The 15,002-nt window shown below is 42.0% G+C and overlaps 1 protein-coding gene across 2 annotated transcripts in view; it reads left to right on the top strand.

Annotated features, from left to right (window-relative positions):
• LOC143034051 (uncharacterized) overlaps positions 1-14,570 on the top strand; it is a 55,142-nt gene extending 40,572 nt beyond the window's left edge. For both annotated transcript variants that reach the window (XM_076199936.1, XM_076199937.1), the window contains exon 5: positions 3,378-14,570. In XM_076199936.1, coding sequence (XP_076056051.1) covers positions 3,378-7,168 — 3,791 coding nt within the window. In that variant the 3' untranslated portion in view covers positions 7,169-14,570. The remainder of the gene's footprint in view (positions 1-3,377) is intronic.
• Positions 14,571-15,002: the final 432 nt, after the last annotated feature.

Genomic DNA, 15,002 nt, shown 5'->3' with positions numbered 1-15,002 from the left:
CTGTGACCCTGATAACATAAGTAACGTCCACCTAACCTTGGCCCACATGGCATACACACACACCAACATTGCAAACTACAGCTATTCACGCAACACTATACCTGACATCTGGAAACATGGAAAAATCATCACCATTCCCAAACCCAACAAAGACCTAAGAGTTCCAGTATCACACCGCCCAATCGCACTTCTCTGCACCCTCTTCAAAGTCAGAATGACTCATACTAAAAGTCTTCAAACTGAATACTCCCTTTGTTGAATCACAACACAGTTTTAGATCACTACACTCCTCACTCATCTGATAAACCTCATGCAAAGAATTTTTTATGGCATCAATTTAGATAAGTTCCCACACAGAACCCTTCTCAGAATACTAGACATTAGTAAAGCTTTCAATGCCATCCCCCATCACAATCTCGCAAACAAAATATATAACACAAACATGCACAATAATACCAAAAGATGGCTGGCCAATTATCTGGCAGGTAGAAATGCCTACACTAGAAACTTTAGGAATGGAGTACGACAGGGCTCACACTCATTAATCTATACATGTACAATACATCCACACCCAACACCTCAGAAATACAAATCTCTTGTTATGCAAACTATATTTGACAACTACATGCAGACACTATAAAGCAGACAGAGCTACAGAAATACTACAACTATACCTCAATACACTCTTCACCTGGTTCACCACAAATAGACTCAAAGTAGCCCCAGCCAAATCTATAGCCACACGTCTCACCAACTGGACAGCAGGACACAAATACATACCACATTTCTGTATCAACAATACTGTCATACTACACACACCAAAGATTCTTGGCATAACATCATCTGGAAAGCAGTTCATATAACATTCCACACCTTCATCCATGTGTGTGTGTCTCTCTCTCTCTCTCTCTCTCTCTCTCTCTCTCTCTCTCTCTCTCTCTCTCTCTCTCTCTCTCTCTCTCTCTCTCTCTCTCTCTCTCTCTCTCTCTCGCTCTCGCTCTCTCTCCAACTCTAACTTTCTGACTCTCTCTAAGGCAGTATAGCAAGGTACAGGTCTTCCCTAGCAGGGGCCAACATCCAAAGACCAACTGCTTTATATGGAGAACTCATTCAATCAGAATGATATATACATTTATACAGGTGTTGAAGAGGTGCAATTTCAAGTTGCAGCACCAAGGCAATGGAAAGATGATGGTACCCCGAAGGCATACACAGCACTTCAAGAGAGGGAGTAACCATCAGTCCAACGTCCAGTGCAGGTCACCAATACTCTCTTCTACCTAGAGGTTCTCTCTAGAACAGATTCAATGTTTACTTAATCTAAGAACCTGTCTTTCCACCCTGTACTCGTTTAAGGGAGTGGCTGAGTCAGAGCATACAGACAACCCCACTCCCATCCCACTCCCATCATACAATCATCCAATACCTCTCCAAAAACCTATTCATTGTCCTTCCTATTTTATCTCCTTGTGGATGATGGGTCACCATTGCTTTTGTCAGAGGCAATACAGCAAGACAGTACCTCCACAGCAGGACCCAACAATCCAAAGCTCGTTTATCCTTACTACTTAACGCGTGAAAAACCCATGATACTTAACCTTGGTGTAGGCCAAGGGGCTACTTTAGGTGCAGGGTCCAATTGGGACCAATTAATCTAATTGGTTTAAGGCAAGTTGGGTTGTGGGAAACAGGGATGACCCTTCATCCATGAGGTGAGGTGTGATGAATTGATTTTGGATGGGTGTTGGGTAGGCATATGCTTTGACTCAACCATCCCACATATAAGGGGAAAAAGGTCTTTTGGTATATATGCATGTATGAGCACGGTTGAAAAGAAATTTAATTTTATTCTGTTGCATTCATGTAAGCATATTTGTACACACTAGGTCATAATTTTTTATTTCATGAGCATATTCTAAAGGCACACACATTTAGAAATGAGGTAAAGTACGAATAGATGTTTGTTGAAAAGTAAATGATGATAGTGAACACTAAGAAGAAAGATAAGCACAAGTATATGTGGGTCAGGGTGGTCAAAGGGATTACGTTGTGGTGCTGCAGGTTTCCAGTCTGTGAAACTTGAGGCAACAGTTATTGATGGTAATCATGGTTTTTTGGAAAAATTGATGTGTGAAACACAAATTTTAGAGTCCACCTGTGTTTACAGACATAATCCAGAAGAGAAAAACTCTTCTGAGAAAAATGAGTGGCAGTGGTGAGGTAAACACAGAAAATATTTGAGAGTTTTATTCACAGTAGCCCATCTCTGGTCAAGTCTTCACCTTGAAACAGTGTTAACATAGAAATGCCGTGGAAATATAATAATTGATGCCACAAATTTCACTGACTAGAGCTTTGGTTCCACATTTGCTAATAATAGTTCTGAGGCCTTCCTTTAGGAGTAGTTGCTGATTGTGATCCCGTATTACATGAAAAAGGCATGGGAAAAGTTGAGAGGAATCTTGGCCCCACTCCGGAGAAAGAGGGCAAGCCATTTGGGTTGCACTTCTATATGGAGATTACAGGTTTTGAAGGTGGGCAACAAGATGCCTCTCACTGAGGTACATTTTGCAGGTCCACCACATGCAGGTTCCTGCCATTGATCAATACCCAGGAACCTAATATGTAGAATACATTGAACTTGTAATTTTACTCTGCAGCACAACACGGCAATACAAAATTACCTCTTGGGTGATCAACAGACTATCATAGGGGCCATTGTCAGGTACTCTGGGATGATTCCCCTGTCTCTCTCTGACAAGGAAATCATCCCAGAGAGAGACAAAACAACAGATTTGATTAACACTAATCACTTGTACCCAGTCTTTTGAACTTTTTAACCCTTGCCTGAATTGGTACCCTATAAGACAAAATTTAATCTCGCCTTACAAACTCACCCATTCCCAAACCCTTAACATTGTAGTATATTCTGTTTCTTTGCACTTGTACACTACACCCTCACTCCAGAATACGTAGCTTTTGTATTTGATATTGGTGCTACCTCACATTAGAATGTACATTCCTTATAATTGTTACAGATACATAGCAGTTGTACCATTAGACTACAACATGTCTACACATAAAAGCTTTTTCATGCCAAACCATTTATATATACCTAGCACAACTTACAAGTCAGTGATATAAAAACTTACCCACATTAACATAGACACGAGTGCATTTTCTTTCCAGAGAGATGCATGGGAGGGCCTGAGAACTGTTCCCAACCGTAGTGTGGCTAAAGGTTTCCAGTTAGTGAAACTCAAGGGAACAATTCTTATTGTTATACTGTCACTTGTGTACATTACTAACTTGTTTTACCCCCTATTAGTAAATTTATCAGATGTAGTTTTTGACTTTTAATGTACTTTCATTTGCAGAAGACGAGGCAGATGTGGACGAACTCCATGTGGAGGTTATGGTGGAAGGACACAGGAATTTTGACTTGCCCTTGTATCTGCAACAGCATCTAAAAAATAGACGACAGAGAGACAAAAAGACTGCAGAGAATAGCCAGGTTCAACAGAAGCAGGTACAGGATGACAAGTCGCAGGGCAAGTCCAAATGCAGCAGGAAATATTTTGAAGATGTTCTTGCCAATGTGGACTTTGATGAGCAGTTCTTTCAATGTCCTACAAAGGAACACGACAGGGATGGCAGTTCACTTGATGAACTTAGTGATGGGGTGCTCCTCTTTGGTCAGACTGGGGAAGAACATTCCCTTGATTTCATGGAAATTCCCAAGCTCACGTGTGACGCAGCCAAGGGTAGTCTACTTACTGAAAGTCCAGGCAGTGACGTTGGTGGTGTAGGAAATAGTTATTTCCCTCCAGTCCCAGGATATGGGTTAGTTGAGCAAGAAATGACGATTAAGCAAGGTGCCAGTTGTGAATTAGCTGAAACAGAAGAAACATGCATGGAAAGAGCTGCCGAGTCTTTGTTGATGCTTGCAATTAGGGGTCACAACTCAGGGATGTGTGAAGAGCAAGTTTTTAGCGAGGCCAGTCAAAATGAACAGTTCAATGTAGGATATGAAGAGATTCTTAGTGGCAGGAATCTGCCACTAAATTCTGGTGATAATAACTCGAAAACACAAGCAGAGGTTTTATCTTGTGGGGATAAAAGTATTAGAGAGCTAGAATGTGTGAAACTTGGGAGTGATAGCAAAACAGCAGATGGTGGGGATGGGGAACATAGAAAAGTTTTGGCATTACATGGTACAGTCAGCAGTTTTTCTCACTTAAATCAACCCTCTTTGTGTGATCAGTACCCATATCCAGTGCAGTTAGGCCAAAGCCTCACTGTAATTGACGAGCCTCATGATGTGGCGCAGGAGAAACAGATAGTTCAAAGTAAGGAAGATAGACAAAAGGCCAAAGAGTTGATATGTGATGTTCCAAAAAATGAAATGCATACTGGTGAAGGGGAAAGTTCAGTAACCTTTTTAAATAGAATTGATTTGGAAAATATCCAAGTTAACACACATAAAATAATTCCAAGCTTTGCACCAAGTACAGAAGAGGGAACAATGGGTAGGAGTGACAAAGAATGTACTATAGAAACTACTGCAGGATCTAGTAGAAAAGAGCCCATTTTCTCCATAAATGAAAACCAGAACAGATTAGTAAGAGATTGTCTGGAAGGAACATCAGAGAAAATAGAATACCTCCACAGTTCTGGAAACCACAGTTCTGCCTCAGATTCTCATCAAAATAGTGTACAAATGTGTCTTATCACAGCCCATACCCCAGAACGCCATGCTCATAGTTCCTCCACTTGTGAGACCCCATCTTGTTGTGATGACTCTGATAATGACTTACCGACCTTTACACTAGATGACATGGATGAAATTCACGTACTAGTGTCAAAGAAGCGGAAGAAGAATGGAAGAATGGGAGAGGAACCTGATTGTAAGAAGATAAAAACGGAGGTGGCTGAAGATGCAGCAGATTGTAGCATGGTTCACATAGACTTTGACGAAGTTCCTCTCTGTTGTGGAATTCTAGACGATACTTTTGTCCACGAAGAGTGTTGTGCTCTTAGAAACCCTGAGGTTAACTCTTCAGTAGGAAAGAATGATTCTACTTCGGGTCAGAAACTGTTTGGTATCTGTTATGCAAGAAAATCTACTAAAAGAATCTCAAATGAACACTCTTCCAGGTTGGAAACCTTCCTGAACTTGGAAATAGATAAAAAACCTGTAGCTGTTGCAAGTCCTCTAGTCATTGATGCACATGTCAAAGATAAAGAGCAAGCAGAGAAGAGAGTAATGGAGGAAGAGGCTGCATATGGTGACGTCAAACATAGTCCGCAGTTCCATGGGCTCTGGTCACCTGATTCAGAATCGTCCCAGCCAGGTATACTTGATTTGGATGTATCACTTTCAACTATTGAGCCATTTACAGACATGTTCTCATGGTCACCAGAGAGTGAGGAGATTACGGATAACACCGATAAACAAGAAATGGTAGGTGAGTCAGAAAGTCACTTGGATGTCAGTGCCAAAGGTATTATAAGCAGAGCACAGGGGAGTGGCACTACCAATGTAATGGTAAGTAGTCACGATACTAGTGCCAAAGCCAGAGAATTTCAAGCTAAAGGCAGTAGCTCTCGTGACCTGATAAAACCCGGCATCGGTCAGCTGAATGTGGCTGTAACGAAAGGTCCAGGTAAAGTACTTAAAGAGGACACATGGCAGGAACAAATAGTACCTCATACAAGTCATGAAGGTACGTTAAGTTCTGAAGTTGGAGCTACTCCTAGTGTTTATAATATAGCTCCTTATACCTCATTTGATTTACCTTCCATTTCTTGTGCAGATACACTCCCGGCCCCCACGCCCTACTCTCAAGTAGTTCATCTTTATCCCCATGACTCCGGTTCTGTACAAAATGTAGCCCAGATGTCGGGGACTAGTTTAACGTTCTCAGATCACATGCTTTTTCCTCGTGTGCCTCAAGTCTCTACCACAGATCTTATTGGTATTGACTGCAGAGATGTATTCCAACTTGAGCCCACTACTATAGTGCCTCCTGCCCTTCTTTCATCTTATTGCAGTCCTAAGCCAGGCCGGGAAAGCTGGGGTGTAAGGAGAGGACAGAGCCAATGGGCACTAGTAAAACCTATTACAGTTGTAGATAAAGTATTGTCCAATAACAGAAGTGAATGTGCACAGCCAACAAGAAAAAATGAAAACACATTGCCTCTGACAGCATTGAAAACTAAAGTAACAAAAACTTTGAGAGAAACCTTATCAGAGAGTTCAGGAGAATCTCTACCAACCTGTTTCGGGGAGAGATCTGTGTCAAAAAGTATAAAAGAAGTGCATGTACCAGTGAGTACGAGAAAATTTTTAGGGGAGTCTTCAAAGACTGCTGGAGAACCATTTGCAGCCTCAACATCAAAATTTGGGCAGCAAAGAAGAATTAGCTCAGCAGCTAAAGAAGTTATAGTAAATCCAGGTTCTAAGTCATGTATTCATAGTACAAATAGGCTCAAAGTAGATGCAGATTTACCAAAGACTACAAAATTGCCCAAAACAAACCCTCCTCATGCAGAGCCTGTGCAGGGATTGTTAATTAATAATACTTTCTTTATAAAGGCACCATCAGGGTCTGAACCAAAGACAATGAAGTCCATCTTGCGGGGCTCAGATCAGATGAGCCAATCTGCTGCATCTCCCGTTATTGTTACCCAGAGTGCAATTCCCAGCCAAGTAACACTTGAGGAGACAATCAGAAAGCCATTAACTGGTATAGATTCTCAAGGGAAGGGAGGGTTAGATAGACACAGCGCATTGCTATCACAAAAGGCCTTGGCTTCAGTCAGTTCAGATGTATCAAAAGTACATTTCCTCAGTCAAAATACAGCTGGTACATCACAAATACATGTCCCAGCTTTGAGCTCTGGTGCTAGGTCAGCCTCTAACATAGGCAACCAACCCTTTGTGCCCTCTCCAGCAAGTTCTAGTTCTTTACTGGGGTCTTCCACTATACTTAACTCCCCTTCAGTCCCCAAAACTTCCAATATGGCTGGAGTTTCTGGAAATATTGGCTCAGAAGTGGCTGACAAGATTGGCGAGCTTTGTCAAAATACTAGTAATGATGCTCCCAATTTTATATTGGTCAGTGTTGGGGATAAAAAGTTCCGATATCGGCTAGAGGACAAATGAACCTCAAGTGATAGACACACTTCTGTCATTTAGCAGACAGAAATGAAGTAAAACTAAATCTGTGATAATGTTGTAAGCATAAATGTATATGAATGAAAAGACTTCTCAAAGGAGTCAGATGTTGAGTCACCTTAATGTTATGTTGACGTTGGAATGTATGATCAAATGTGAGTATTTCCGCAACAGGTGCTTGATTCAGTTTCCTTGTAATGATGATCAAGACAGCGGTTTTTCATTTTATTACAGTATTTATTTTTTATATTTTTAGTTAATTTAAATGGGTATATAGTTTTGTTACAAGATTACCATTTTGGACGAAGGCGAACAGACGATCTTCTTCTTCTTCTTCTTCTTCTTCTTCTTCTTCTTCTTCTTCTTCTTCTTCTTCTTCTTCTTCTTCTTCTTCTTCTTCTTCTTCTTCTTCTTCTTCTTCTTCTTCTTCTTCTTCTTCTTCTTCTTCTTCTTCTTCTTCTTCTTCTTCTTCTTCTTCTTCTTCTTCTTCTTCTTCTTCTTCTTCTTCTTCTTCTTACTCCTCCTCCTCCTCCTCTCACTCCTTCTTCTTTCTCCTCCTCCTCCTCTTACTCTCTCTCTTTCCAAACTCTTTAGTTTCAGACAATTGGACTTTATGTTTTTCTAATATTTTCGTTACATTTTTATATACAGCAGATATCTGATCTTTAGACCCTTATAATTTATTTGTAGAATGAAAAAGAAATCATAACCTGTTTGATAAGTGGTGATAACAACACTTGCTAAAACTTGCTATTTTATTTTGGTTCACTGTTGTTTATTTTTATTTTATTATTATTATTATTATTATTTTTTTTTTTTTAAGGAAGATTACAAAAAGAATGTTTTGTTTCTCTCTCCAACACAGTTGTGAGAATTGTTATGCACACATAAAAAGAAGGTCAAAGATGTTTTAATAATTATACATACAGCAATGATTGTGTGAATATGTGGATTAGAGATTTATTGTATTCCATACATCACTGATATGCAACAACCACTGACATGGTTGCAGGCCATTGTAATAAAAGGGGTTTATAGTAAAATTGATGTTGTATTTGTTTTCCAGTTTAAAGATACTGTACTTTTTCCTGTTGTGATGGTTCCTTCAAGTGTTGGAAACGTATATTTTTATTTGGAGAAGAAAGGACAAATGAAAGATTGTGTGGTGGGAGTCAAAGACAATCTAGGAATTGATTTACTCTAACTCAGGGGTTCTCATTAGGGGTGAAATTCACCCCCAGGGGGGAATTTTGGGGTTTCTGGGGGTGATTTGTGAGCACAGTCAGTTTATGCGGTGAGGAAAGCAATTATAGGTTTTGGCCTATCTGGCCTGTCACCTGGGCTGGATTTATACTAATTTGGGAAAAATATATACTAATTTGGAAAAAATAAAAGGGTTTTTAGTAATATTTGCATATTATTTAGAATGCACCTTTTGAAACAGACAATCTTGGAAAGGAGGGGGGAATGACATTCTGACAAATGGGGAAAGGGGTGAATGGGCCAAGCAAGGCTGAGAACCCTTGCTCTAACTTTTCGACCAACTTGGTCTTCTTCAGAGAGATGTACAGAAAGTTTGTACATGTGTTACAATAGAAGCTGCATACATAACACTAATGAAAGCACCAATGGAATAAGTGGATTTCTTTGCTTGGCAATGGTGGCAAGTGTCGTCTTGCTGGGCACAACAAAAGGGTCGTGCACGGGACCACTGATCGCCGCACGGGTGCTGTAACCTGACTGAGTGCCCTATAGGAGTGATATAAATTGTAACCCATGAAAAAACTTTATGTACGTCTCTATGAAGAAGACCAAGTTGGTCGAAACGTTAAGAGTAAATCAATTCCTAGATCGTCATTGTTATACCCCCACCAACCAACCCTATATTTTAATGTTTCCGTATTTAACTTATCCCCATTTTAGAAGAGTATTCTAAAGGAAGGGCCAAAACATCCTTTGTCAACATCTTTTTTTTTCCACCATCTTGAAGGATTTTTCCATGCAAGTCATCAGTATATCTACAGTGTCACTAATGGTCTTCCCTTTGTTTCTGTACGTACCTCGCCCTCTCAGTTCTTTGCCGTGTCTGTCACCACATTTATCCAAGTACTAAAGGGTACTGTGGATGAAGGTGAAACTGGGAAAGGAGATGTGGGTCTTTGCAAGTGAAACTGGAAAAGGAGATGTGGGTCTTTGTAAGTGCATATGGGCCTGGCAGTGAGAAGAGCGTGGAAGAAAGGGAGGCCTTTTGGATAGATTTAAATGAGTGCATAGAGGGTTTAGGAAGAAATGTCAATGTAATAGTACTGGGAGACCTTAATGCTAGGGTAGGAAATGGTCCAATAGATGGAGTGGTTGGGAAGTGTGGAGTTCCAGGAAAGAATCGTAGTGGAGAGTTGATGGTGGAAATGTGTCTAGAAAGAGAGTTGATGATAGCAAATACAGTGTTTCGGAAGAAAGTTAAGCATAAGTACACATGGGAGAGGGTGGTAGATAGAGCGCTAATGGATTATGTAGTGGTAAATAGGATTATGATAGGAAGAGTTAAGGATGTACATGTGCTAAGGGGAGAGGGTGGGGGAATATCAGATCATTTTTTGGTGGAAGGTAAGCTGAGAGTGGAGGATAGATGGAGAAAGAGGAAAGGGACAAAAGGTAGGGAGGTTGTTAGAGTGAACTCCTTGAATGAAAAGGAAAAGGAGAAGGAGTACGAAAAGAAGCTGAAGGAGGAGTGGGAGGGAGTAAAGGATGGAGCAGAGATGGGTGTGGAGGAGGAATGGGGATGGTTCAAGGAGGGAGTCTTAAAGTGTGCAAGGATGGTGTGTGGAACAAGAAGGACAGGGGGAAATAGAAGAAAGGGTAGTGAATGGTGGGATGAGGAAACAAAGAAGGTTGTAGAAGAGAAGAAGCGAGCATTCACAGATTGGTTAGAAAAGAGGACGGGGGAGTCATATGAGACGTACAAAGAAAAGAAAAGAGAAGTAAAGCAAAAGGTAAAGGAGGCAAAGAGGAGAGCAGATGTGAAATGGGGTAGGAGTATGACAGAAAATTTTGAAAGTAATAAAAAGATGTTTTGGAAAGAAATAAAGAGAGGAAGAGGAGGCGAATCAAGTAGAGAAGAAAAGGTAAAAGGTACAGATGGAGAGATGATAATGGAAGAGATGGCAGTAAGGGGAAGATGGGCAGAATATTTTAGGGAGTTGCTAAATGTGAAGGAGGATAGGGAAGGAAAGATAGCTGCAGTGGGAAATGCGAAGAAAATGAGAGTGATGAATGAGGAGAATGGAGGAGAAATAAGAAAGGATGAGGTGAAGGCAGTTGTAAAGATGATGAAAGCAGGTAAGGCACCTGGTCTGGATGGATGCCATGCAGAATGTCTGAAAAAGGGAGGCTCAATGATGGTGGACTGGTTGGTGAGGTTATTTAATGTTTGCTGGAGAGAGGGTAGAGTACCGGAGGACTGGAGAAGTGCCTGTATAGTTCCTCTTTACAAGGGAAAAGGGGACAAGTGTGAATGTAGTAGTTTCAGAGGGATTAGCCTGTTAAGTGTAGTAGGGAAGGCTTATGGGAGGATCTTAATTGAGAGGATTAGGAGAGGAACAGAAGGAGTAATTGGTGAGGAACAGTGTGGATTTAGGACAGGTAGAGGTTGTGTAGATCAGATCTTTGTGGTAAGACAGATATGTGAGAAAGCTATAGGAAAGGGGAAGGATGTTTTTTGGGCTTTTATGGATCTGGAAAAGGCTTATGATAGGGTAGACAGAAAGGCACTGTGGGAGGTTATGCAGATTTATGGGATAGGAGGAAAGCTTCTGGGAGCTGTCAAGAGTTTTTATGAGAGTAGTAGAGCTTGTGTCAGGATTAGAAATGGAGAGAGTGAGTGGTTTGAAGTAAAGGTGGGACTTCGTCAAGGATGCGTTATGTCGCCCTGGCTGTTCAACTTATACATGGATGGGGTGGTGCGAGAGGTGAATGCTAGGGTAGTGGGTCAGGGATTGGAGATGGTTAAAGAAAATGGAGAAAAGTGGGAGGTGAGCCAGCTGTTGTTTGCGGACGACACTGCGCTTGTGGCAGGGTCAGAGGAGGGATTGAGGAAGCTGGTGGCAGAGTTTGGGAGAGTATGTGATAGAAGAAAGCTAAAGCTAAATGTAGGTAAAAGTAAGGTGATGAGATGTACAAGGGGTGAAAGTGGCAGTAGACTGGAAGTGAACATTAAGGGAGAGTGACTGGAGGAAGTGGATAGTTTTAGATACTTGGGTGCAAGTGTAGCAGGAAAAGGTGGAGTGAAGGTGGAGGTAGAATGTAGATTGAGAGAAGCGAGTAAATGCCTTGGTGGATTAAAGAGTGTAATGAGGAATAGACATTTGGGAATGGATGCGAAGAGGAGACTGTATGAAGGAGTGATTGTGCCAACAGCACTGTATGGGGCAGAAACGTGGAACATAAGAGAAGAAGAGAGAAGGAGTTTGAATGTGTTTGAGATGAGGTGTCTGAGAAGTATGTTGGGGGTTACTAGGCTGGATAGAGTGAGAAATGAGGAGGTGAGGAGGAGAACAGGGGTGAAAAAGGATTTGGGAGATAGGGTTGATGAAAGAGTATTAGGATGGTTTGGACACATGGAAAGAATGAGTGAAGAAAGACTAGTAAAAGAGGTATGGAAGGCAGATGTGGAGGGAGTGAACATGAGGGGACGTCCTAGGATGAGGTGGATGGATGGGGTGAAGGGGGCTTTGGGGAAGAGGGGAATGTCTGTTGAGGAAGGAAGGGAGAGGACGGAAGACAGAGGTGAGTGGAGAATGGTTGTATATGGATGATGTTGTGATTGCATGAGGAGGAATGGGCAGGGGGGTGGGGTAGTATGTGTGAGTAAATTTTGACGCAGCCCGAAGGGATTTCTCCCCGTCCTCTCCTTATATGCAAGGGGGGACGGAGAGGGGGGGTCGCCGATTAAATGAAGCGGCCTTGCTGTGGATGTGCTGTGTCTTGCGACACTGCTTCTGACCCAGGGCGGTGGGCAGGGTGCAGGGATGACCCGTCATCCAGGAGGTGCTCAGATGAGAGGGAGGGTGGGAGGGGTGTGGAGTGTATGTAGGGATGAAATGGGTGGGAGTGTTTTTATGCCTTTCCATTTTTGGCTACCTCCCTTGTAAGGGGGAAAAAGCCTTGGTATATGTATGTATGTATGTATGTACTAAAGGGCTTCAGTAAGAAAGTGACACCAGGTAAAAATGTAATGATAGCATATACAATATGTTTACGTATACCGTAATGCTGTTCCCTTCATAAGGTATGTGGCTATTTTTTATCCCTCCAACACTGTTCATTCTCTCTCCCTCTCTCTCTCCTTCCTTCCTTCCTTGTGGATGATGAGCCATCCCTCTTCCCCTCCCACTATTCACTTCAGGACCAGTACAGCAAAAAACGTCACCATAACAGGACCTGATAGCCAAAGCTGGTTTCAGGGGAAGTGGAGGTGAAGGGAGGCAAAGACTTTGGCTGTCTACCACTTACTCCTTGTTTCCAGAGTAGTTCCTTCTCCTTTCCGTCTTCTTCTTCATCTTCTTCTTTTTTGGGGGGTGGGGGGGTTAACCAAACTACCTTTGATTTGAATTTTTATATGTATATATCATCAGTTTCATGCTTTCATGCTCACTGTAACCTTTTTTTTCCACTTCTTTTCTTCTTCCTAGTTACGAACAATTTCTAGATAAGTCTTTCTGAGTGCCAAATTCCAGTTCTTACAAGTTTGCAAACATCTGGAAGCTTACATTTCTGTCTTTATACGTATACTTTGTTGTCCACAATCTACCCAATTGTAGCTATTGTAGTTTTTCCTTATTTTCACTTCACTTCTTGTAAAGCCAGGAAACAGGTTAGATTATATAATTTGTTATAATACTTTTCTTATGAACTGTCAACCCCTCCCAAGTTCATTTTCATAAGACCAGGCAAAATTAAGCCACACTTTTCATAAACTGTTTATTAACACTGAGTGTATATACTTTAACAAAATTTACATACGACATTAGTAACTACAAAAAAAAAACAAAAAAACAGTAGAGTCTATGGTTACTAATGCTAATGTGTGATTTTTTTGTATGGAGGATGTTATCGGTCGATGAATGGACCAACCATTGGTGGAAAACGTAAGAGCACAAAGTCACACTCGCCCTTAACTTCTGGTTCTTTAGATTATCCCTGGCAAGCTTGGGGTGCGCTACCACCCCAGCACATAGGCGTTCAAGCTCACCCGATATTTTGGGTGTCTTGTTCTCCTTGGAAAGGGAGGGATGTTCCTCTCACCCACGCGTCAATTCCGTCCCAGGTTCCCCCGAAGTTCCCCCCATCTGGGTGTGCGACAGACACTGGCTCAATGGCCGCTGGGTCCAAGCGGTGCCACTCCGGGACCTCTCCCTCTTAACATCGGTACGCGGGGACCCCTTGTAAGGCTTTCCCCCACGTTCGTCATAACGGGAACTCCAAGACGATGGAGCCCCACGAGGGTAGGTCCGTCGGAGTAGCCCGACATTTGCTGCTGAATTTCCTCCCTCCTCTTTAGCGCAGATTTGTTTTTGTAACAAGATGATAACGCGTCGGATGTCACTCCTGTTTCCAACCACCTTTCTGGATCTGCGGAACATCGTGGAATTGGCAGATCGGAAAGACCAATGCCATGATTATTGTTTCCAATTAATTCTCAAGGCTTACGTGTCCCTTTGAGAACTCTCCTTACGTGCAGGATTTGACAGAAACGCACAAGAAAGAAACATCTCGTGCATATTAAAGCTCCGCTAAAGGCAAGAACATGTTAATTGCAACGACTCGAAAGTTTGCTGGTGTTGATCCTGGCAAAAACTAGTTTACTACTTACTCAAGTTCCCCTGCCCGTTTGGGTTGTTGGCCGCGCATGGCAACTGGCCTGGGGAGTATTTGTCATGCGGGACCCGGACTGGTTTGAATGCATATAAGGAGTGTCATGTTTGAAACTAGTTTCTCTCAATCTCTGTTGATTCGTGGTAGACGCATATATTCAGCAGCATCAGCCCATTTGGTCCATAACAGGACCAGACGTCAAAGGGGGCGAGACGACCCGTCTGTCCACCACTAGGATCCCCCCGAGGGTTCCTCTAGGGACGTGACGCTCTCCCTGGCATGACCACCGGCCCCTGGGGGGACAACCCCGGGGTCTCTCCTTCTGCGGCGCATCGTGATGTTGGGACCCCCGTGGGAGCTTTCCCCAACCTCGGTCATAAGTGGGACTCCAAACTCTCGGAGCCCCATGAAGGGAGTCCCAGCGGAGTGGTCCTTCCCCAAGGCCGGTATTTCTCTGCTCCGTCCCCAATCTTTGCGACTTGGGACGTACATGCAGTCGCACGCGCGCGCGCGCACACACACAATAATAAAAAAAAACGTGCAAGCGTACTTACACATGAACACAGACACAAACATGTGTATATATATATATATATATATTATATATATATATATATATAATATATATATGTGTATATATATATATTATATATATATATATATGTGTATATATATATATATATATATATATATATATATATAAATATATATATATACATATACATTCATTCATTGGACGGGATATTTTTGTCCCGTATTCCTTCGACAACAAGTGTCCTGATTGTCAAATTACATTCTTCAGAGAAAAAGTCGTGCCATGGATTTCAGATACATAACGTCATGTCTTGTGTCCGCTGGTGACAACGGGAACATTCATCCAGACTCCAACTGGCCAGTTTTGTTGTTGCTGCCGTCATGCGAGGGTATTACTTATTCAGTTCTACCCTTG

This window comes from Oratosquilla oratoria, chromosome 16 (assembly GCF_046742065.1).
Source record: "Oratosquilla oratoria isolate Oo_2021 chromosome 16, ASM4674206v1, whole genome shotgun sequence".
NCBI classification, from domain to species: domain Eukaryota; kingdom Metazoa; phylum Arthropoda; class Malacostraca; order Stomatopoda; family Squillidae; genus Oratosquilla; species Oratosquilla oratoria.
Note: the sequence above shows the minus strand (reverse complement) of the source record. Positions and strands in the feature narration are given on the sequence as shown.